The 24,196-nt window shown below is 32.4% G+C and overlaps 2 protein-coding genes and 1 long non-coding RNA gene across 3 annotated transcripts; all 3 read left to right on the forward strand.

Annotated features, from left to right (window-relative positions):
• The first annotated feature begins 1,054 nt into the window (after positions 1-1,054).
• Positions 1,055-23,897, forward strand: LOC122719303 (paramyosin, long form-like). The gene is made up of 16 exons (XM_043945010.1): positions 1,055-1,490; positions 2,864-2,920; positions 5,620-5,706; positions 5,829-5,995; positions 10,584-10,821; positions 11,181-11,300; positions 11,373-11,522; positions 11,745-11,891; positions 12,180-12,396; positions 12,563-12,690; positions 13,009-13,121; positions 19,754-19,949; positions 20,729-20,857; positions 22,172-22,543; positions 22,979-23,437; positions 23,805-23,897. Exons 1-15 carry the CDS (start codon positions 1,377-1,379, stop codon positions 23,369-23,371), a joined length of 2,628 nt encoding a protein of 875 aa, XP_043800945.1. The 5' UTR covers positions 1,055-1,376; the 3' UTR covers positions 23,372-23,437; positions 23,805-23,897.
• On the forward strand, positions 1,500-2,797 carry LOC122719306. Its single transcript, XR_006347553.1, has 2 exons — positions 1,500-2,520; positions 2,616-2,797. It is a non-coding gene; the product is annotated as an uncharacterized LOC122719306 (long non-coding RNA).
• LOC122719304 (paramyosin, short form-like) lies at positions 14,996-18,950 on the forward strand. The gene is made up of 3 exons (XM_043945011.1): positions 14,996-15,060; positions 15,158-15,820; positions 18,275-18,950. Exons 2-3 carry the CDS (start codon positions 15,509-15,511, stop codon positions 18,851-18,853), a joined length of 891 nt encoding a protein of 296 aa, XP_043800946.1. The 5' UTR covers positions 14,996-15,060; positions 15,158-15,508; the 3' UTR covers positions 18,854-18,950.
• Positions 23,898-24,196: the final 299 nt, after the last annotated feature.

Consider the following 24,196-nt stretch of genomic DNA (forward strand, 5'->3'; position numbering starts at 1 on the left):
TGAGCTTGAAATATCTTTATTCGAAATTGAGTTTTCGTGAGATAGAAAATTTTCAATTCTCGTTATTCGATTAAATTTTGAACAAATTTTGGAAAACGAAAGAAAATTATGTTCATTTTCGAATCAATTTTTGAAGAATATTGTCAGATAAATATTTTGCGAAGGAAGAGGAACGTAATTAACTAGATTTTAAATAAACTTTTAAGAAGAAATGTGTTTCTTTTAAATGTGAAATATTATTTTTAACGAGAACATATTATATTTGAAAAAAAGTACATATGTACTTGCTAGAATTTATTTTAATAAAACGCAAAAATATTGATATCAAATATTTGGAACAATATGATAAGTTAGAATTACGCAAAATGCGATATACAACGTTAAACAATATGCAATATGCAAGTGACAGCTTAAAATAAGATTTAATTTTGCATCAAGGAAATTGCTGGCTGGAATCCAATAATAACAATATCTACTTCTTCAAGCCTAAAATATTTTGTAAAAGACAAAAAACAAGAAAAAGAGATTTTTAAATATGAAAGAAATGAAGCAATAAAATTGAAAATAAATCGAATCTTTAAACTAATATCAATATTTTTTTCAATATAACAATAACTTAAATATATTTCAGATTCAATTCAATATCAATATTTTTAAATATAACAATAAATAATTGATATATTTATCCCCTCTATTTCTCCAAACATATCTTCCTAGTAAACACAACAACTAAACCTAAATAAAACCAAATGAAACGAAATCCGCATATCCGTTCCCAGAATGAAAATTAAAGGAAAAACGAGCGTAAAATGGTAAAAAAAGAAAAAGAAACGCGATTGAACATGGAACGACCAATTCCAGGCCAACTTTTGGCAGCCACGCTAAGAAACGTGGGCGTTAGAGTAACGGTGGTGGTCGTCCGCTGGTGGTTCCCCTCGACGATCGAAGGAACGATCGCGATGACGAGTCGTCGTTCCTGGTGGGGGTCAGTGATCTAGCGCGCATGCGTGCGACCGTCATTTTGACGAAGCCATGGAGCCGCCGGCGCGCCATACGAACGACGACGGGTCGCGCACTACGAGTAGGGCGCTGGTCGGCTCCGAAACCCCCGAAGAAGAAGAAGAAGAGAAGAGGAAGAAGAAGAACAGAATAAGAAAGAGGACGAGAAGCCGAAGAAGTAGCGGCGAGGAGGAAGAGAAGAGTGGCAGAAGAAGAAATTCACGCGTCAACGACTAATAATTTTGTTTGAAACAAATTAAAACGACTGGGGATCCAGCCATCGAGGCTGCAAGAAAAGCGAGGAAGAAACTTATCTCTCGGCGCTAAAAACAAGGAACAAACTATCTTCGATATCGTGAGTGAACCAAGCAGACAGGATGTCTTCAGCGGTCGCTAAAGCTTCTAAATACACGTACCGTTCCACCGGCGGTGGTACTGCCGATGTTAGCATCGAATATAGCGCCGACCTGAGCGCTCTCTCTAGACTGGAGGTAGGTTAAAGTGGAACGAATGATTTTTTATTCATTCTTCTTCAAAATATTTTGGAATAATGTTATATCTATATGTACCATAATATTGCTTCCTTTTTCAAAATTTGTTTTCTTAGGTAAATAATTCAATTCTACTTAATTATTTTATTTGAATGTGATATTTAATTGTCGAAGATTGTATGTGTATATATATATATATATTTTTTAGTTTAGAAGAAGGAAGCAGTAAAAATTATCTATTTCTTAAGAATTGGTTGGTGATAAAAATATTGCTTACGGCTATTATATTTTTGATCGAGTTACTAAAAATAGGGAGAGAACAGGAGGGATCCTTGAAACACGCAATTAGGCTATAAATGTCCGATCTACGTAACAACCAAGGCATTTCGTTGTAAACAGTTTAAAGTATCTTTGAAAAGATAGGAAATGGCTAATATATTAGATCCTTTGATCCGAAGAATTCAAGGTTTTAGCGAATCTAGCAATCGTCGAAATCTCATCCGATGATGCAATACGATGCAAAATTAAGTGGGAAGCAGAAGTTGGAACGCTTCAAGAGTCTACGAAGAAATCGTTCGAGCAATGGTAAACTATTGAACTACGACACGAGGAAAGAAACGAGGAGAATCTTTGGAGGGGAAGTGATCGCTGGTGAAAAGGTGAAACGTCGAGCAGTGATCGATTTCGGGGACAGTGAGACGCGAGAAAGTTCAGTGACCATAAGGAATATTAGTGCCAATCCTGACGAGAAACGAAAGTGTCGTAGACGGTTCTCTGGCTATCGAATTGCTCGTGTACGAAAATAGTCGTAAATATCGGCCCTAAATGACGATCGTGCCACGCAAGAGTGACATCTTCGAAACGAATTCACAAAGCGTCCCCGTCGAATATCTCATCGACGTTCATCCGGATCTTCTTATGGATCGTTCTCTACCTCGATTATTCAAATATCGTGGATTCGACGAAAAATACAAGAGAAAGAAAGGAAATGTAGAAGAATCAGGAATCGTGCACTCGTCCATACAGTCAAGTAAGATTGTTCATTATTATTTATTTATTTCTTCTTCTACTTCTTATTTTTTTTTTTTCCATTCGAGAAGAACGTTTGATATTGATCTCGTTAAGGAACAACGTAGAGACAAGTGCACGCTCCTTGGTTCCTTGATTGAAAACGATCACGATGGACGGTCGCTGAGAACGAAGATCCTTCTGTACCCTACGTGGGTCAGCCCGTTTCAGAGGCTGTCCGTCTTTCTGAAATACCTTCCGAGCGTCGGCCTGTTGGGTATTTTCGTCGGCCGATTACGTAAAGCATCGTCCCTCTGTAACGTGGCCTGTGATACACTCTAATCCTTTCTTGCCTCTCGTTTCAGGACAAAATCCGCCTGCTGCAGGATGACCTGGAGTCTGAGAGAGAGCTGCGTCAGAGGGTGAGTTTTCTTTTGAACGAGTTTCCTTTGAACTTTCTTCCTTTGAGGTTTCTCATCAAATAGTTTACAAATCGAAAGGACAGACATCGATTGATAGTTTGATAGTCAATCGTTTATTTTACGTTCTTATCGAGTGTGTGGTTTCCTTGTTTACAGAGAAATATCGTTTATCGTGTCTTTTCCTTTTTCTTTTCATTTCATTCGATAGAGAATTCCTAGCATGCGAATAACTTGTATTCTTTTCATGCAATTAAACAATTATTAAAAAATTACTATTTATCAAAAGTAAAAAAAATGTTTGGATTAAGTTAAGTTCCGATAAATTTCTTCAGTATGGTTCGCGAAATATCGAAAAAAGTTCGAGTTAAACGCACGTTGAGATCTCGTAGATAAAAATACCAAGGTGGACGAAGATAAACGTCAATTTCGAGACTTTATATAATCCGGGTATTGTGAATTTTGAAACTGATACAAAAAAAGCGGGGCTGGCCTGCTCTCCACCATAGAGTGGGGAGCAGTAGGTCGAAATGTCCAGCTCTCGAGTCGCGGCTATTTTTGGGGATGCGCGTCTCTTCAGCGTACGAACTCGCATTCCTCTTTCGTGTTCGGCCAACATGTATCTACCTGTTTAAAAAGACTAATAAAAATTAAGAAGAACTAGAAAAAAATCTATACCTTCGTGAAAAATTCACATTTATATCAAAATTCACATCAAAAGGAATGATATGACGCGAATTAAGAATTAAAATTTCTTAGAATCTTATTTTTCGATTAATTATCGAACAGTATATTTTTATATAACACGAAATGAATTAGCTTTTAAATTAAAATTGCGTTGAATAATTTTCTATTAAGAAATCTAATTTTTTTTTTTTCAAATTTTAAATTTATTAAAATTTTATATCGTACGAGAAAGATTGTACTACGAACTTGATATTTCCTCCATTAATTATCAAGTTATATGAGTATAATAATTTTTATTCGTATATAATCATTTTCATTTTAATTAATATTTAAGAATCAAAAAAGTTTTAGAATTGTTTGAAGCTTTCAATTTGTTGTGGATAATACGTAATATTGTAGAGATTTTGGAGACTCGTGTTTAAATGGAACATCAGATTAAGAAAGATCTCTTTAGTTTATTTATTCGGTCAAAGTACGAGGAAATCAGATTTGATACAGATATAATACTGCCCGTGATAATTGACTTGAACCTATGCCAACGACATTTTTGAAAGCGTAAAAAACTTAAGAATTATGAACATATTTAACACGTATTATATTATAAAATGTTCGTTTAATTGTCCTTGCGAAGATTAAACAGTCCACGCTGCTTAGATCGTATTTCTTATTACATAATTGTGAAATCCTATTAATTTGATTGTGATTATATTATTTGAATTGCTTTTTTATATTTAAATACTTATTTTTGAAATAAACGATCAAATAGTATAATATAATCTAATCAATTTAAATCTAAATCTAAATTAATTAATTGGATTTTTTAATCAATTTTGAAATAATTAAAATTAAATTCTAATCTTTTGATTTAATTTTAATATCAATAAATATAATTTACTATTGAATCTAAAAATTTGTATTATTTCATTTTATATAATATAAATCTACTTCTCTTCGAATTCTTGGATTACAATGTCTCTATTCTCAAATTCTTCCTTTTCTATTAAAAATTATTCTTTTGATTCGTGCAAAAGATCGATAAATAACAATATCGAAAGATCATTACTCTTCTGGATTAAAATACCGATCAATTAATTTCTAAAATCATTTCTAAACATTCAAAATATATTTCTCTTTCATCAAGAAATCGTATTTTTATCGAAAATGATTTAATTGACCAGGAAGTATGGTGAATGTCAGTGGTTTCCGGAGAACGGACAGTTATGGCGATGTCGCGCGACTCTCTTTTCTCGATAAACGCCTCGTTTGTAATATGAATAAAGCTCCCGATATAGAGTCGGTCTGTACAGAATTAGATCGTTCTATTCGCGGTCCAAAGAAACCTGACGTCAAGCTTGTACCGAGCTGTTCGCGTCGTTCCTCGAGGCCTCTTTCCAAAACAATGCCGCGCGTCTCGATTACACTCGACGTGTATCAACACCAGCGCCATCTCGATTAATTCTTACTTTTAGAGAGAATCGTGTAAAATAAGATTACGAGAAATTACTATTTCTTTCTTTCAATAGTATATTTTTTCTCTAAAATGATATTTTAAGAGACTTTTTACTTTTTTTTTTTTTTTTAATAGCTTTTTGAAACTATGGAGATAAATGTTTGATGTTTGGAATCGAGATAGAAATTGGAAAATTTATAAAAATATTTAAATAAATGAAGGATTATTTGATGTTATTGATTTTAATATTGATGCTGATAATGCAAAATATACATTAATGATAAACATATTCTGTTTATATAAACGTATGAATTATAATTTCGATTTTAATATTTTAAATACTCATTTTTATTAAGATTAAATTTCACGATATTGAAAAAATTAATTCAGAGATCGCAATTAATGAATAATCTATTCATACGTTTTCTAAATCTATGTATATCACACGTTTAACTCCTAAATGTTATTTCATTAACACGTAATTCTAAAAATACTGACTTTGAAATTATTAATCTATATATGGATATATTTTTTCACCGATACTAATTTTCTGTTTAACTTTCAGATCGAACGTGAGCGCGCCGATTTGAGCGTGCAAGTCATCCAGCTATCCGAACGTCTCGAAGAGGCGGAGGGTGGCGCCGAATCTCAAGTAAGTCTCAAAACTAATGAAATACCAATAATTTGATTCATCCTCAATTTCAATATACTTAGATTTTCTTCTGATTAAATTTCCTTAAATTGAAAATAATCGTATCTATTAATATCCTACAGTTCGAGATCAACAAGAAGAGGGACACGGAACTGGCCAAATTGCGCAAACTACTCGAAGATGTTCATCTCGAGAGCGAGGAAACCGCGCATCTTCTGCGTAAAAAACACCAGGAAGTCGTTGTTGATTTCCAAGATCAGATCGATCAACTTTCGAAAGCACGTGCACGGTTAGTAAACTAATTCAAATTATTATTCTTCAATTTTCAAATTTATTTTTACATTATTTAAGGAAAATAGATTCTTCGCTAAACCCTATACATTAACGTATACTTTTTTTTTTATAAAAACACGAGTGCACATTATACAATTTATTTTAATGCAATCGTCACATATCATTTGAATCAATTACATAATTATTCATTCAGCTTTAATATATCTTCAATCTATTTCCAATCCAACTATCACGTCGAACGCAAACATTAACGAACTATAGATTCGTACCTCTAAAATAATCTCGAGTTACCCAAAAATACACTTCCCCATATTCCTAACTCCTTTTCTATTTCTTGCATCATTTCGACATAAAATCATACCTTCGATCTAATCAAACCTAATCTAAATTAAAATCAAACTTAACCAATATATTTTAACCAAAATTCCTCTTCTAAACTGCTATATAAATGGAATATTCCACTATTTCTATAATTTCTAAACTCAATCAAATTAAATATTCGTCGAATATTACTAAGATATATACAAATATTTTCGTATAAATATTTTTCTATTACTCCTCGTCGATCGAGTTTATTTAAAACAATATTAAATCCCAACTACGCGATTCGTGGTCGAAACACATGTCGATAGACCGTAGGAAACGCTGGAAATCAGAACACCAATAAATCGTAGTTAATTATATACACCTGTGAAAATAAAATAGCGGCCTCGCGATCCCGCTCTTTGAGGTCAAAGCGCGCGAGCGGCGTGCACAGCGTCAATAAACAGTTCGGCCGGAAGTTCGTGGATTCGTCGAAACCCAGTTTCGTTTCTCGTATATCATGGAATCAATGGTGAAACGCAGTTGAACATGTTACACGGTTCGAAAGGGAATTGGAAAGAAACGAAATGGGAAACAAGGGTGAATCAGAGGATGGCTCGTTAATTATAGCGGGCATCGCGCGGAACGAAAGCGTATTCGAAAATTGCGGGAATTATGCTCGACGATACTGGCACATGGCCAAACAACGAACCTACTCGCACCTGAAATACATGTAGACTCGTTACCCCGGCACTTCTAAACATAACCAAGCGTCCTTTCCGATGTCCCGGCGCCCTGATGCGCGATACGCGTGTTACAAGGACGTCTTCGTTTCGAAAATTCACCGAGCTGTCATCCGTACATCGTCTACTATCCTCTGCTCTTTCTGTGCGTAACAGAAAGCTTGGACCTTTTCTAAATCTGTTCCTCGTTGACAGAAGACAGGATAGATAATTCATTTTGCGTTATACGTATATATGAGGAAGGGGGGTTGTTTTAAACGATATTATTATTGATATGGATATATCCTTTTCTTTTAATTTCTTGCTAATTTTTGAGGCTTTAGATCGAAGGTTTAATTTTTGATCGAGTAAATTTATTTGTTTGAAAGATTTGTATTGTTTTATATAGAATGGAGGGTTGTTTTTTGAAAATATTCGATTCCTTCCTAATCTTTGAGGTTTTTGATGAGAAGTCGATCGAAGAATATATAAAATGAAAGATTGCAAAATTTGAAATGAAAGATGGAAAATATCATTTTGTAGTGTACGAAATTTGTTTCTTATTAATTTTTGAAACTTTAGATTGATCTTAAGAGAGATTGTCTACTAAAGATATAATATTAAGTAAAAGATTGATGTTGATGTAATATTAGATGTATTTTAAGGAATAACTAAGTTATTGAAATCTTAAATTTCAATATTTCCATGTCACGATACACAGAAAAACAAAATCAGTGAAAAATTAAAACTCATCTAAGCGATAACTCGTGGAAAATTAAAGTTACTCTTATTGTATGATTCAATAATTTTTTTTTAAATTTTGATAAATAAACGAAAAATCAGAAACAAAGAATCAAATTCTTTCATCAAGATATTCTTCTGATCGCACAAAGTCCGCTTCTTTCGAGAATCTAAAGCTATACAAGTAGAATAGTTGATCAAGAATCCGGTCTGAAATCGGAGACCAACTGAGATTCCGTTCTAAATGTATTTTCCAGCGAAAGCAATTACGACATTTATACGTCATCGGTGTCACGACGAAGCAACAGCTAATTGCCTCTTAATATTTCAACCGACGAAATAGAACAGTCCAGTCACCATTAACGGTGTCTGGAAATAATAAATGAAGGCTAGTTACGACGTTATAAACGTAAAATAGATCTTCTATAAATTTCCGTAACTTTTCAAAAAAAAAAAAAAAGCAGAAATTTTATCTTCAATTCTTTCTCGTTTACATTTAATTTAATTACATCGAAGAAAAGGAAAGAAAAAAAAAAGAAAAAGTGACAAAGAAACAAGTGAAGTATTTAGCGTATTTGCATAGTGTTGGAAGAAGCTTCCACCTGTTGGTACGAGAAAAGCGTTTAAAATGCCTTTTAAAATAGCCATGCCCTATTTTTCAAGCTGTTTTCGTTTCTTTTTATCTTTTTATTGCACGATTTTCCATTATTTTCTTATTACTCTCTCGTTTAATTTCATACTTTTTTTCTACTCGCATTCTTTCTGTATCTACCTCGATAAACATTTTCTCGATCCCAATTTACGTATTCTATAAATTCTCTATCCTCGCTACTTTTATTACCTCGATCGCGATCTTCTCTTACGTTTCTTTTTTCTCTCGTTGTATTTATACACCCTCCCCACTGCTTTCACTTTCAACCCATAACCTCATTTCCTTACAAATTCCCCGCCTTCCCACTTTCTTCCTTCATTCCTGAACCTTTCTCCTCCTTTTTCTTTTAATTCTTTTTCTTTTTTTTTTCTTGTCGTTATTTACTTGGATACTTTTACTCGAAAATTGTGGATACTTGTGCAAATTTATAACTAAAGAAATGAAATTTAAATGAAAATTTATTTAATTTATGAATATTGCAATTGGTACTTTAGATATTCTATACATTTCTTTCTCTTTATATTTCTTATAATTCGTTGTCAACATCCACACTTCCCTTATCTATTTTCATCCTACCCCACGTATTCAATATTTTTCGTATAGATTTTATACATTTCCGCACCCTTATAGATATAATATGAATATCAATGTTCATCTCCCTAATTCTATCCTATACAATTTTGCATCTCGATATTTGATAAATACAACTCTCACAAATATAACAAACAAATGAATTACTTATCCTCCCTCCTTATTTACGTTCTAAATATACATTTGCCTCTTAATTTCCTACGAATATAATTAACGAACACTAAATATCCTAATATCATTGTCCATTATTCGTCCTCGCGTTCTCTGTAATTCCTTCATCGTTTCCTTCGATTTTCGCAACTTTCCCATTTACGATTTTCTTCCCCTCTATCCCGGTTCCTCCCTCGCTCTATCTCTCTTTCTCACGTTTTTATTCCCCTACTTACTCCTCCCGCGAGACGCTTTGCTCTCACAGCCGCTACTCGGCTTATGACTATTTTTAACCGCGCGAGTCGCGCGGCAATCCACAACCCTGCGTTGCCACGCCATATTAGTACAGGCGACCGGCCCGGATCCCCACTATCCTCGGAATCGGCCGACACCTTACACCCTCTCTCTGCGTTTCGTGTAGGTGGACCACCGATATCGCCGCGATTCGATCCACCCTGTATCTTTTACGTTATATCTCTATTTCCAACGGATTTTTTTTTTCTTATTTTTTAAGGCTTGAATCGTGTCTCTCTTATTATTTCGCGTACTATTTCTGAGTTATCGATTTAATTCTTGTGTAATTTTTATTTTAGATAACGAAGATTATGATAAGAATTTTAAATATGAGTTGTATAGAAATAAATAATAGACGACGAGATTTTTTTTAACTCTTTAAAGAATTAATTTTATTATTATGCTATCTTTGACCGTTTATCATTTTTTTAGGGATACAAGAATATTTCAAAAATATATGTAATGTGTATTTTTATCCTAAATTGAGAAAAATTTAATTAATGGCAGAATTTTAATATAGAAGAATAAATATCCTAAAGATAATAAAAGATTGATGATTGATGATTTAGATAAATGCACAAGACATTTGCATCATAGTTCGATACTATGATATCTATGTTTTCTAAGATGTTGTTTTTAGACATTGTTTAGAGGGAAGTTCCAATTGCTGTTTCTGTTGGCATTGTTATAAGATTTATGATGATTGATGCATTATGCAGAATTTTATTGAATTCCTCGTAGTTTCAGATAAATTATTTGTTAAGATGAAAAAAAAGGAATAAAGATAGAAGAACAGAACTATTCCCTTTAGAGACAAAAGTTAATTTTTAATAATCAATATAATAGTTTATATTATAATGATATAAATGAAGAAGAAAATTTTGCTCCTATCCAATTGATATTGATATTATTAATGCCTCATTCATTTTAATTAATTCAGAAATTCCCTCATAAACTTTTTATTTACAAATTCTATCCTATTTTTATAAATTTTTATTTATACTTAAAAGTACAAACAATGAACAACGACAAACTATTAATAAAACATTTAAGATATTGTAAATGATGATTAAAAATTGTTCTAAGAGTTCTAAAAACTTCTTTTAACGCGTAATTTACAATATTTACAGGGCTGATAAGGAAAAATCAAAGTTCCAACAAGAGGTATATGAACTCCTTGCTCAGCTTGACAATGTCACCAAAGAAAAGCTGTTGTCGATAAAGACTGTAGAAAAGCTCGAAGTACATGTAGCTGAACTTAACGTGAAAATTGAAGAATTAAACCGTACCATCATCGACATCACCAATGTTAAAACCAGGATCTCACAGGAAAATATTGAATTGACGAAAGAAGTGCAAGATTTGAAAGTAAATATTTTTCCTAACTTTTTCATACACGACATAAATACATCATTTTTCATATTGATAAAGAGATATCCTAATATTTTGGAATATTTAATAATTAAAATCGTAACATAATTTCAACCAATCAATAATAACAAAACAATCTAAAAACCGATAATATTTACATATATGATTAGAAACACAATAGATAAATACTCTCTATGATATATACGTTAATTTCAAGAAAAATTAAGGAATCAGAGAATTTAAAAAACAATAAGATCCACAAATGAAATAATCCATCCATCGTATATAATTAACCCATCTCTATATATCTTTATATAATTTTTCTCTGACAATTTATTCCATCATAAATTTTGTAGGTTAACATCGAGAACGCTGTCTACCTGAAAACTCAGATCGCAGGTCAACTCGACGATGCTCGTCGTCGTCTCGAGGATGAGGAACGTCGTCGTTCATTGGTCGAGGCCTCTTTACATCAAGTATATATTCTTTTGATTCCACGTTATTATTGTAAAAACAATGCATGCAATAATTTAAACGATTGTCAACAGGTTGAATCGGAATTGGAATCTGTTCGTATTCAATTGGAAGAAGAATCTGAGGCACGTTTGGACATTGAACGTCAATTGGTCAAAGCCAATGGTGAAGTGCAAGTTTGGAGATCTAAATATGAAACCGAAGCTAATGCTCGTGCCGAAGAGGTAATTGAAAAAAAAAAAATATTAAATCTATGAAACTATGAAACTAAACTAACCAGTTATTATTATATATTCGATTACCATATTTATCAAAATAGAATTTAATTACTTATAATAAGCAATAAAAAGTACACGCTATTTATCAAGCATACATCGAAATTAATAATATAAACACGACAATATGAAACTTTGATTAAGTTTTGAAACGTGGATTGAATTCTACAGGTAGAGGAGTTGCGTCGCAAGTACAGTGCTCGCATTCAAGAACAGGAAGAGCAGATTGAAACTCTACTCGTGAAGATCAACAATCTCGAGAAGCAAAAATCTCGTCTCCAATCTGAAGTAGAAGTGTTGATCATCGATTTGGAAAAGGTATAATTTCATGCTACTATTATAATTACTGCCTAATAATTTCTTATGAAATTGTTTAACGAACACTGTCAAAAATATTAATTTTTGAAGGAAACAGTAAACTTGAGATAAATATATCAAATTATGCGAAATTTTTTGAAATAAACTTTGATTAACAATTTTCTTATCTATTTGGCAACTGTGGAATGTAGTAATCGACCTGGTAAGAGTTCAAAGTTTGTAATATGCAATGTATGAGCCACGATATATTCCAATTTTAATCTTTAATTTTCACGTTTAATTCTTAAGGCAAATGGAACAGCTCGCGAACTGCAGAAACGCGTGGAACAATTAGAGAAGATCAATGTCGAACTCAAGGCTCGTTTGGATGAAAGCATGGCAATGTATGAACAAAGCCAACGTGATCTCCGCAACAAACAACAGGAACTTCAGCGTTGCAACGCTGAACTCGACAAAACTCGCGAGTTGAAAGATCAACTGGCTCGTGAAAACAAGAAATTGGGAGGTAAGCGATTTTATACGTATATTTATAAATAATCGATTATTTTTATATAAATACATAAATCCCTAACTAATCGTTAACTCGTTATTTGTTTTTCCAAATTGAATAAAATATTATGAACGAGATTATAGAAATATATTTTATAATGATTGTTGTATGATTTTTCCAGATGACTTGAACGATGCTAAAAATCAACTATCTGACATGAATCGCAGACTGCACGAATTGGAACTTGAACTCCGCCGATTGGAGAACGAACGCGAAGAACTTGCTGCTGCCTATAAAGAAGCCGAAGCAGTAAGTGAAACTATATTTATCTTGATATTTTTATATTCCCAATCTTCAATTTTATCTTGAATTTATTGAATTTGTGTGTAAAATTTGTATCACGTGAATTTAATCTTATAATTATTAAAAATAATTTCGTAATCGAATAAGAAGGAAGTAAATTTCCAAATTTCTCAAAGTATACACTGCTCCTAAGATCTCTAAATTTATTTTAAATATGTTCAAACCTGTCATACGAATATAATGATCTTTTCAAATTAATTATTTCTAATAACTGTATAGAATATGATACAGAATTGTTTATAAAATAAATTAAATCGATTACAGGGACGTAAAATTGAAGAACAACGCTCGCAGAGATTGTCTGCCGAATTGACTCAACTTCGTCACGATTATGAACGTCGTCTGACTGAGAAAGATGAAGAAATCGAAATCATTCGGTAAGTACATTGAATTGTTTGCGTTATGCTTACTCTTATTTTATTTAATTAATATTATCGTAATTTGCAATGTAATAACTTCTAATTTCCTAATATTAAAACCTAATTCTGTATTACTATGAAGCATGATTTACGGTGAAAATAGTTTCCAGGTGATACGTTTAATAATATAATGATCTTTAACGATCGTTATAATTATAATATTCATTTATTCTAAATTTAATCGAGATTTATAAAAATATCCGTAATTAATCAATTATTACAAAGCTTATTTTCGATTTTTCTCTCGCATATTTATATTGACCGATTAATGGACGATACCCTTTTTCTTTTCTATTGCTTTTTCCGAGAAATATTTGGCTTAGGTGAAGCCAAAACTTAAATGAACAAACATCTAGAATGTGGCTATTTCTATTCAACGAATATGACTATTTGTACAAAGCTATTTCTACTCGATGAAATCGAATATTTTCTCAAGTCACATAAATCAAACTCTTTTGACAAAGTATTTCTATTTGCAATTTTACGTCAATTGTTAAATGCTAACATAAAAATTTAATATCACAAAATTGAAATTAATAAACTCCATGAAAAATCCAGAATATATAAAAAACAATATAAAATTCAAATTCCTATAAACTAAATTTCCTATAAATTATAAACATCCTATTATTTATTTTATTCTAAAAATTACGATCTAGATTTACATACAATGATCCCTCGATACATATTGAAATTACGTAAGCGTTATAAAAAATTTATAATTCAACATTCCACCATTGCAATTGCAAAGAAAAAATCTATAAAAGAGAGTACGAATTTTTAAAATTTATTACTGATGAAATCAATTTTATTTCCGGTACGATCATCGCGTGATGACGTCTAGCTATTAATAAAAATGGCTAATTTTATCATTGATTGGTCATATCGATTAATCACTCAAAGTATCTCAGTGTCTCATCGGTCCAACGTTCAAGGGAATGTCCTGTGATCTATATATTCATTTATATCGGAAGTGTAAATAAAAAAATCACGGATTACACGCGTGACCGAACGCGAATACTTGTATTTTTCTTGGCTTAAATCTCTTTGAGACTTATATTAGATATCAAATGATCGATATATTCTTTTTACTATGAATGAAGCTCACGTGCTACAAAGAAATAATATTTTTCTTATTGAAAAACAAAAATATTTATAAAAAAATGACTGTATAATTATATTTGAAAATATGAAAATACAAAATCCTTCATTAAAAATAACAATCTATTTAAAAATACTATGAGAAATAAAACAAAAAAACTATTAAAACTAAACATATTCTTTTACTTTTATATGTAAAATAATTTGCAAAAAATACAATAAATATGAATTAGATAAATTTCATTACCTAACTATTCTTTAAAAAATATTTCTTTAAAAATTAAAAAGATTATTTGTGAAAATTTCAATCGATTAAAAAGATTACTGATAGAACTTTTAATTATAAAATAATGATTTATAATAAACATCTATCTATACTATCTATCTATATTATTAAACAAATAGCAAAAATATATATTTATATTTTTCAAAGAAATAATATCATTATTACTACATACGATGCTCGAACTTTTAATTGAAAAGAATACCACATTACTTTCATAAGAAAACCAACATTCAATGAAACGAAATCTTGAATAATGTCGTCACGTTTTGGGTCAATAATTGAGCTGAATATCGACGATGCACAAACAGTGCGCAATCCGACTATTAATAAACGTCGTTCAACACCGATCAGTCACGATCTAATTATTAACCGAGAGGTGCTGATTGGCCGTTCCCAATGTAGCAATCGTAAGAAAAAGCTACAAAAGATAGCATCGCGTTTAACCGGCCCAATTTTTCTTAACCGTTTCGTTGCAAGTGTCATCTCCGATTGTACGACTATGAAAGACACGTGAGTAAAATATCTGCGAATTTCCCACAATGACGAAATCCTATATCTAACACCCTTAGCACGAAGTACAACATGCGATCCTTTTTATTCAAGGTAGATGTTGGATGAAACATTAACAATACCCACACAAAAAATTTATATCCCTCAAAGTAAACATTTCGAAGAAGTTTAGAAGGAATTTACCGGTGGTCAATATTTCCTAAAGAAGATCCATATTTCTATTATCATAATTATAATAAGACAGAACTGAGAAAAAGAAAAATCGAAATACATTATTATAATATAAAAACTATTTCATTCCTCAAAAAATTTCAGTGCAGAGAACAATATATCTCTGCCAACCAAGAATTCTCGCAAAGAAATCTATCTAAAGAAAATAATAATAATAATAATAATAATAAAAATCGACGAATCTAAAAACTAAAGTCTAGAAAAATAAGAAGGAAAAATGGCAAGCTACATGCCCCCGTTGCACGTTCCCTTGGAGACAAAATGGAAGCATTGGCCTACCTATATCTACGATAAGAACTACGGTTATGGGATCAATTACTATCAACCGATGCTGGATCACATCGATCGTGAAGGTCGACCTTCATCGTTACCAAGATACCGTAGAAGATCGGAACCACCGGAATTACCATGGTCGGATGGAAGGCTTTTATGGGAGGATAAACCCGTGGAACCGTATTCGAGACACGAATTGATCAAGCGGGCAATCGACGCGGAGGACGAGGCCAGGGATCATCTAACCCATTTCAAGGTACGAATCGAGATAGGAGAGCGAAAGTCGGGGCAGAGTCGAGCGTGGAAAAGCGGTTAGACGCCTCCACGACTGCTTGACCTTTTCCTCCGCTAAATTTGGCGCCACGGAAGGAGCTGTTCCAATATGAACGAAAACGGATGCCTCGCGAGGCTGTTGTCGGCTTCTGGACGGATCTTTGTCGGTCGAATGTAGGAACGAATTCGAGAGGAAAGTCTGAGAATCGGCTCTGAGAATCGGTCTTACCTTGATTATACATAATTTTAAAATATATCTCAAGATATTTATCATTATAACATATTGCAATAGTAAATAATATTATTATGATACATCATCTATTATTTTGACGTATTGAAGACGAAGGAAATTGAATTATATCTACAAATATTTATATTGCAAAATATCCATAAAATTTCTAATTAATTTATATATAATAAATTTCTTATTAAATGGAACTTTGATTTGGTTGATTTGATTTGATTGATGAAATGAAATTTAAAGATCGAAAATTTTTGTTTTCTTGATATTTTTTAAAAAGATAATGCCAAAGGATTAAAAAAAAATAAATGGTAATGAAAATTCACTTACTTTCGGATATTGAAATATCGATAAGTGTTGCAAATTTATAATTTAAATTAATTTTATTTTATTATGAAATTTATTAACATCCTTCTTAACATCCAATGGTTAAAAAATTAATGTTAAGCAATATTTATTTCAGAATTTAAATTTATAAAGTTATTTTATTGTTTCATTTTGTTGTTCATATTGTTTCAATCTGAAGTTAAAAATAAAAAATCAATTTTCGCCTAATATCTTTACTTAAAAAAATATATATAATTTGTACTTTTATGTCTTTGATATAAAATATTAGTCGTTTCATAAATGATGCTACTTTTTTTTTAAATTTAAAACATTAGAATTTCTATAGTCATAGGAACTTTATAAAAGGCGAATAGAAAATATAGAGAAATATTCTGTTTTTCATCTAATAAAAAATTATCTAATTAAAAAATTATATATTATTGATAAAATAATTTAATTTTATAAAAAGGAATATAATGAGATAATTTAAAAAAAATATGTATTGAAATTCATTTGATGAATATAAAAATTATATTTGATAATTATAAATTTTATGGATATTTTGCAATATAAATATTTGTAGATAAAATTCAATTTCCTCAATATATCTTCGAAATGTTAAAATAAGAATGAAGATATATCGTAATAATATATTATTACAATATGTTGTAATGATAACGATATACATATTTTCAAAATTATATATAATCAAGTTGACAATTGGCACTATCTTGTGAAATAAATAAAATTATTATTTTTCTGCCATTAATTCTAAACACACGAGTTAATATTAAAATTCTTTTTTTATAATCGATTTCTTCAACAATATACCTATTTTCCAGCTTAAAAATAATAATATTATTAAAAATAGATAAAACTCTAAGGAATATAATTTACTATATTCTATACATGTCGAAACAAGCTTCCTCGTTGCTATTTTAAATTCTTATTGTTAATATCCAAAAATAAGTTACTTATATTTATATTCAATATCTATTACTTTTACTTAACATCAAAATATAATCTCTTGATCTCAAAATGGATCCAAAACGATCTAAAATTTTGAAAAATAGGCAGAAAGATAAAATTTTTCCCATATTAAAAATTTACCAATCGGAAATATTTCTCAAAGCATAGAATTATTTCAAAACTTGAATCGATCAGAGCCGATCAAACTTTCCAAGACAATACGCGTTCTATATTCCGCTCCAATAACCCGTGATGCTCGATAATCGCCTCACTGTCACCGAATCTTAATTTAACACGGCCACATCGCAGCCATTGGCAGTGAGTCTCCGGCGTAAAATGAAATCGGTTGCGTTTTAGAAAGCGGGAATTCCTAAATCTCATTGTTATTAATATCGTCCAACAGCCTGACTCCGATAGATTCAAAATCGGCGCGGAAGGAAACAAAAATATCCCCCGGAAGCGATCATTTGCCACCCCCTCCCTCTCCGGTCCCTCCCCCTGCCCCCTCGAATCGTTCCTCCTCGGCTGAGAATGGAAGTAACAGAGACAAATCGGGACGCAACTCACGAGGGTGCCAAGTCTCGAGGCGCGTACATCGAAAAATCCATCTCACGTCCCGTGTGTCCCGGGGCTGGTAATCTAGCAGCCCGCTCGGATTGGCAGTCGTTCTCGAGTCTCTAGAGAGAGTCGATCGGGAGTGTGCATCGGTCACTTTCGAATTCTGGACCGCTGCGGCTAAGTTTAGGCTGAGGCAAACAGCCTTCGAACCACGGAACGATCTTAAAGGGAAGGGTCGCGTTCGCGAGAATTTCGTCGCTTTCGCTCTCCACCGTACAACTCGCCGTCTATCTTGGAGTGTCCAACGCGGGGGACTGACTCGCCACTTTCGCCTTCCCAAAGATAGCGAATCGGTCGGACTTCAGCTTGGCCAAAACAGCGCAAGCCAGCCACGTGACCAGAGAGGTGTTTCCGCGGAAGTTGGAGGAGATCAAGTTGAAACCGTTACCTCTGCTCGTTGAGAGTGCACGCGCCAAGGCCAGGGCTAGACAACTGCAGCGTGAAATGGCAGACATCGATTTCCAATCTCTGAGAGACGCTCGTACCCTCTCCGAGGTAGAGAACGCCTTGGAATTTGGGAAGAGTCTTCGAGGAAAATCGGCGAGGGCGATCGGATTCCATTTGACGGCCGAGGCTTATAAGAATTTGAACAGGAGTAAGGAATTGGCCGATATCAGAAAATATCAGAAGGAGTGTGCCTCCTCGAGTTATTGCTGGGATACCAGGGAACATTTGAGGCATATAGAGGAGAGAACGAGGAAATTACTCGACGAGGACAGGCTCGCCGAACCGTTGGACAACCTGAGCAGGGAGCTGAAAGGATACGAGGAGAAGTCGAGCAGCTACTTCCTGGACAAGAGGTATCGACACCCGACCAGACCGAGACGATTGTACGGATGCCTGGGAATCAGGCCCGCTTAAAAGGATGGAAATTCTAGTAGATTAGATACCTAGCCGTGTGGGTAAGAGTAATGTGACACGGACCAATGGAAAGAATAAACGATAAAATATGAGAGAATCAATTGGACTGTTTGATCCTCGGGAGCTTGTAGATTAGATGAGAAATTCCTATGAGTAGTGTAACTAGTTCGAGAAGAAAATCTTTAGATTAGATTCTTTAGAATTTTTTTTTTTTTTGAGATTCGTTGTTTTTTTTTTATAGAATTTTTGATAAAATTTTGCCTAGAATATCTGCAAATTTTCATTTCCTTATGCACTTTTGCGTAGAACAGCGATCATTTTGTTTTCAAATTTCATCATTTTTACTTTTGATTTTCATTCAAGTTTGACTATTTCTAAATTTTATTTAGAACAATTAAAAATTCGTACTTTAAATTATAGACTATCGAAATAATCATCATTTTTCTCCAAGCATCGAATGAAAAACTTTGAAATATATATATAATTAAACGCATTTTCCTTGTTACGTAAATACACTTTCCACTTGTGATAATACAGATGTTTATACCATCCGTTGCCAAACTAACCATGCATCGAAACATCCAAGCTAACCCTGTATCAAAATAGGCAAAGCACGAAAAATACCTCGGCAATCTAACACTCGTTTCATTACTAAATACGTTACTGGTAAAATGTCAAATATCTCTAAACATGTTAACCTTGAATGCTCAACGACGAGAGGATCGCTCCTCGCAAGACAAATAATACCAACGAACAAAAGGTGTGGTATCTTTCGACGATTTGGAAAATCTTGGTGTTGTCACCTGGAAACAATAATACACCGTTGTGAAACCCTTTAAAAAACGATTGAACCGGGTGATCATCATACGGTATGTTTAAATACGAAATGAAATAAATTAGCAAGCAGACAAGTATCGAGATCGAGCAGCTGAATGCACGCGTGGTCGAGGCGGAGACGAAATTGAAGACCGAGGTGCAGCGCGTGAAGAAGAAGTTACAGATCCAGATCACCGAATTGGAACTGTCTCTGGACGTTGCGAACAAGAACAACATCGATTTGCAGAAGACCATCAAGAAACAATCGCTCACTTTGACCGTAAGTTGATTATATATTTTCGTTATTCCATCGTCCATCTTACAGATACAAGATAAAATTAGAAAATAACTAACATTTTTGCTCTTCTATACTTATTGCTATATATTATTGCTATATTAAGAATCGATATCGTATTAAGACTAATGACTAAGTGCCTTCTACGATCTAAACCTATTTCTATAAGTAGATAAAAGTTTCATCAGGCTAATAAAACTATTCGTAAGATATATTTTATTCGAGTAAAATAGATAAGATTGAAAATATTGCGTATTCGATTTGAAAGAGGATGCGTTCTCCATAATTTGTAATACTTTTTAAAAATTATTAAGCGAATTTCATTAAAAATATACTTTTTGGCATCCTTTTTTCCTAAAGAAAATGAAGGAAAATATCGAAATTTCACGTATAACTATCCTCTCTAATGAAAAAATGTCGAAATTTTACACGAATCCGTACAATTAATCACTTTCTAATTAATTTCAATGATTATTTGTTAAAGGTGCTAAACGTTCAAGTTCCATTTTCTTCGCGTACAATCAATGCAAATGATATATATTTTTAATTAAACATTTTTGAACGTATCTGTGTTTGTATCACTTTTGAAGTTCTGCCAAAATGATTGATTTCTAACTCGACACATAGGTGTATCACCCACCTGTGAATAATGACACCCTATCGAAAACTTGCGAGTCATCCAAATATGGATGACAGGTGGCAGTCGGAAAAGATTGACAGTTTGGCAAGGAATTATAAATTTGAAACATGAATTTGTTTTGTAGGAACTCCAAGCCCACTATGATGAAGTTCAACGCCAACTACAGGTTACTCTGGACCAATTGGGTATCAGTCAACGACGCTTGCAATCATTGACAGCCGAGCTCGAGGAAGTGCGCGGCAATTACGATTCTGTGAGTTTAATTTATTAGAAAAATTTAACATTTCGTTATTTGATATGATATTTTGATAATTTCCTAAAATGAAAAGTTTATTACGAGTGATCTTATTATCATATTTCGTTATTATCATTGTCTAAATATAACAAAATATTATACTAAATCATATGCTTTCGCTAATTGAATTTATCGACTTGTAAGTCATTACAAATTATTTTAATTTTTTTTTGCATTCTTTGTTAAATTCAAATTGTTTCTCTATCTCTCTTAATTCCTTATTTTTTAACACAATCTAACTTTTCTATTATTTTCTTAATTATTTTTGTTATTTTTCTGTCACATTGACAAAGAACATTATCTCTTTAAACTAAATAATAGTGTAGAAAAGTAAATTAACACTGAATAAACAAAAGAACGAAACAACAGACTTTTACATTGTTTAAGCTTCAATGGCCAATTGATTTCAGGCTATAAATACTTTGAACGATCGCGTTGAACGGTAACTTTAAATATTCTAATCAATGACACAAAATTTTCCAATTTTTCGTTGACTTTTTGTTACTATTCTATTTTTAAATCCTGTAGTCGGCATTGAAAATTAGAAAAAAAATTTTAAATATTCTAAAATCTACCAATCTTTTCCAATAATTAAATTCTAAGATTTCCTAATTCAATTTTCACGATATGAAGAGAATTTATCAAATATATTTTTTGCAGAAATATTTTCTAATTTCAATAAAAAATAAAATTCTCAAATTAACATCATAAAAAAAACAATCTAAAGCCAGATGCAGATCAATGATGCAATCGTTAGGATTTTGAATCTGCCGAACGATTCGACAGATTTATTTCTAATGATGCAACGCACATAGCGTGCGACCTCGCTGTCATAAATATAAAATTATCGAATTGCACTACGTTTCACATTTAAAATATAAGACGTAATTACAACATATACGAATCTAAAATTAAAATTATATCAATGACAAATCGATATCGAATTTTATCTTATTATTTATGTTCTCATCCATAAATATAATTTATTCTTTTTCTTCCATCCTCACACATCCTTATATCCAAAAGAATAATTCCTCCAACAATACTGTTTTAATAATAATAATAATTAAGGAAAAACCTATCTACTTATTCTTTCAATTTAAATCCTAGCAATTTTTCATTTTTCAAGACATATTGAGATATTGAAGTTCCATATATCTTTTATTCGTCAAGTAAAGTTAAAAAAAACTCTATTTCAAACAACTATTATTAATATTACTAACAATTTCTCACGTTACGATAAACAATATAATTACAATACAATTTTTAAAGGCCCTCCGTGCAAAGAGAACCGTCGAGCAACAATACGAGGAATCGGTTAGCCGCATCAATGAGCTAACTACTATAAACGCGAATATCGTCACATCAAAAGCGAAACTTGAACAAGAGCTATCTACCCTGGCTGGCGATTACGAGGAAGTGACTAAGGAGCTGAGAGTGAGCGACGAGAGATACCAACGGGTACAAACTGAACTGAAACATACCGTTGAGATTTTGCACGAGGAACAAGAGCGTATCGTGAAGATCGAGGCCATTAAGAAATCCCTCGAAATCGAAGTGAAAAACCTATCCGTGAGGTTGGAGGAAGTCGAAGCAAACGCTATCGTTGGTGGTAAGCGTATCATCAGCAAACTCGAGGCTAGGGTGAGTTTCAATCTTTTTTCATTTTTATTTTTATTATTATCATTATTATTATATCATATCACATTATCAAATCCATTACTATTTCCATTAGATATAATTAGAAAATATACGAAATAATGTTTTTTAAACGGACTATCTAGATATAAGCAAACTACTGATGACGATAAAAGAGGGAAGTTTTAGTTCTATGAATAAAAATTCATAGAATGAAGAATGAAGTATTTTGCAACAAATCAATTCAATTTTTCATCGTATAAATTCTTGATATTTCTCGAAGAAGTTCTATTGTATAACCAAACGATATAATACACTCTCAGACTTTCTTTCAATTGTTTACTATTAATTATATTACTTCGAAATTATTATTTCATCGACACGTCATAACTATTCGTTTCCATGTATAAAATTTAATGTTATTCGACATTTTTCTCACAGATTCGCGACTTGGAGCTAGAACTCGACGAAGAGAAGCGCCGACACTCCGAAACCGTAAAGATTCTTCGCAAGAAAGAACGCAACATCAAGGAGGTGATGATCCAAGTTGAAGAGGATGCGAAAAATATTGCATTGTTGCAAGAATCGTTGGACAAAGCGTCCCAGAAAGTGAATCTCTACAAGAGACAATTGCAAGAGCAAGAGGGCATGTCTCAACAGAGCGTGACCAGGGTCCGCCGATTCCAAAGAGAATTGGAAGCTGCTGAAGATCGAGCTGACACAGCTGAGAGCAATTTGACTCTAATCCGTGCAAAACACCGCAGTTTCGTCACTACTTCCAGCGTGCCCGGTTCTCAGGTATACCTCGTCCAGGAGACGAGGTCTGACCTGTAAAAACGCCACCACCATCGACACTCCACCCTTCGCCACTTCGAATGTCATCTTGTCGTCTTTAGAAACGTACGTATATGATTAACCGTAATAGAGATTTGCTGTCAAATCTCCCTATTCGTGACCTATTAGCATTATATAAATATCTTACATCCACTACATAAATTTTAATTTATCCCTTTGATAAATAAAATATATTCTACAGACATACTATATTTATTATTATTCAGATGAACTATTATATTTTACTATTTAATTCCTTCTTTCGAAAAAAGAAAAACAAACGTCATTAAAATTTTTCCGATTAAAAGGTTTTAAAAGTGTTTAAGATGGATGTGAAATTTAACTTGCGACTCAATGATACCAATTGATAAGTAAAAATAATAATAAAACTCATATCTTTAAGATTAATACTTTTTTTTACAAATATGTACAGGTGTAACGAGCAAACGAGGAAAAAAAGGAAGAGCCTCGATATATCATCATGAATTGGAAAGATCGAGGAGAGTTTTCACGGGCCGCATAGAGAGAAAAAAAAAAAAAAAAAAAAAAATAACGAAAAAAGAAAGGAAGAACGCTAAAGATGTATCATCTTAATTTAATTTTTACTACGACAAAACTCAACGACCCGTCGAAAATTCGAAATATTTGGCCAATGAAACGCGGTACCCGTCGTAACGAACCAAACAAATGCAAAAAGGCATCATGAAAAAAGAATAATCGCGAAACACAAGAATATCATCGCTATTTGAATAAATAGATTTAAAAACTTAAAATGTGGAAAAAATTATATATATATATATATATATATATATATATATATATATA

Source organism: Apis laboriosa, unplaced genomic scaffold (genome assembly GCF_014066325.1).
Source record: "Apis laboriosa isolate Shangri-la unplaced genomic scaffold, ASM1406632v1 scaffold72_cov160, whole genome shotgun sequence".
In the NCBI taxonomy this organism is placed as follows: domain Eukaryota; kingdom Metazoa; phylum Arthropoda; class Insecta; order Hymenoptera; family Apidae; genus Apis; species Apis laboriosa.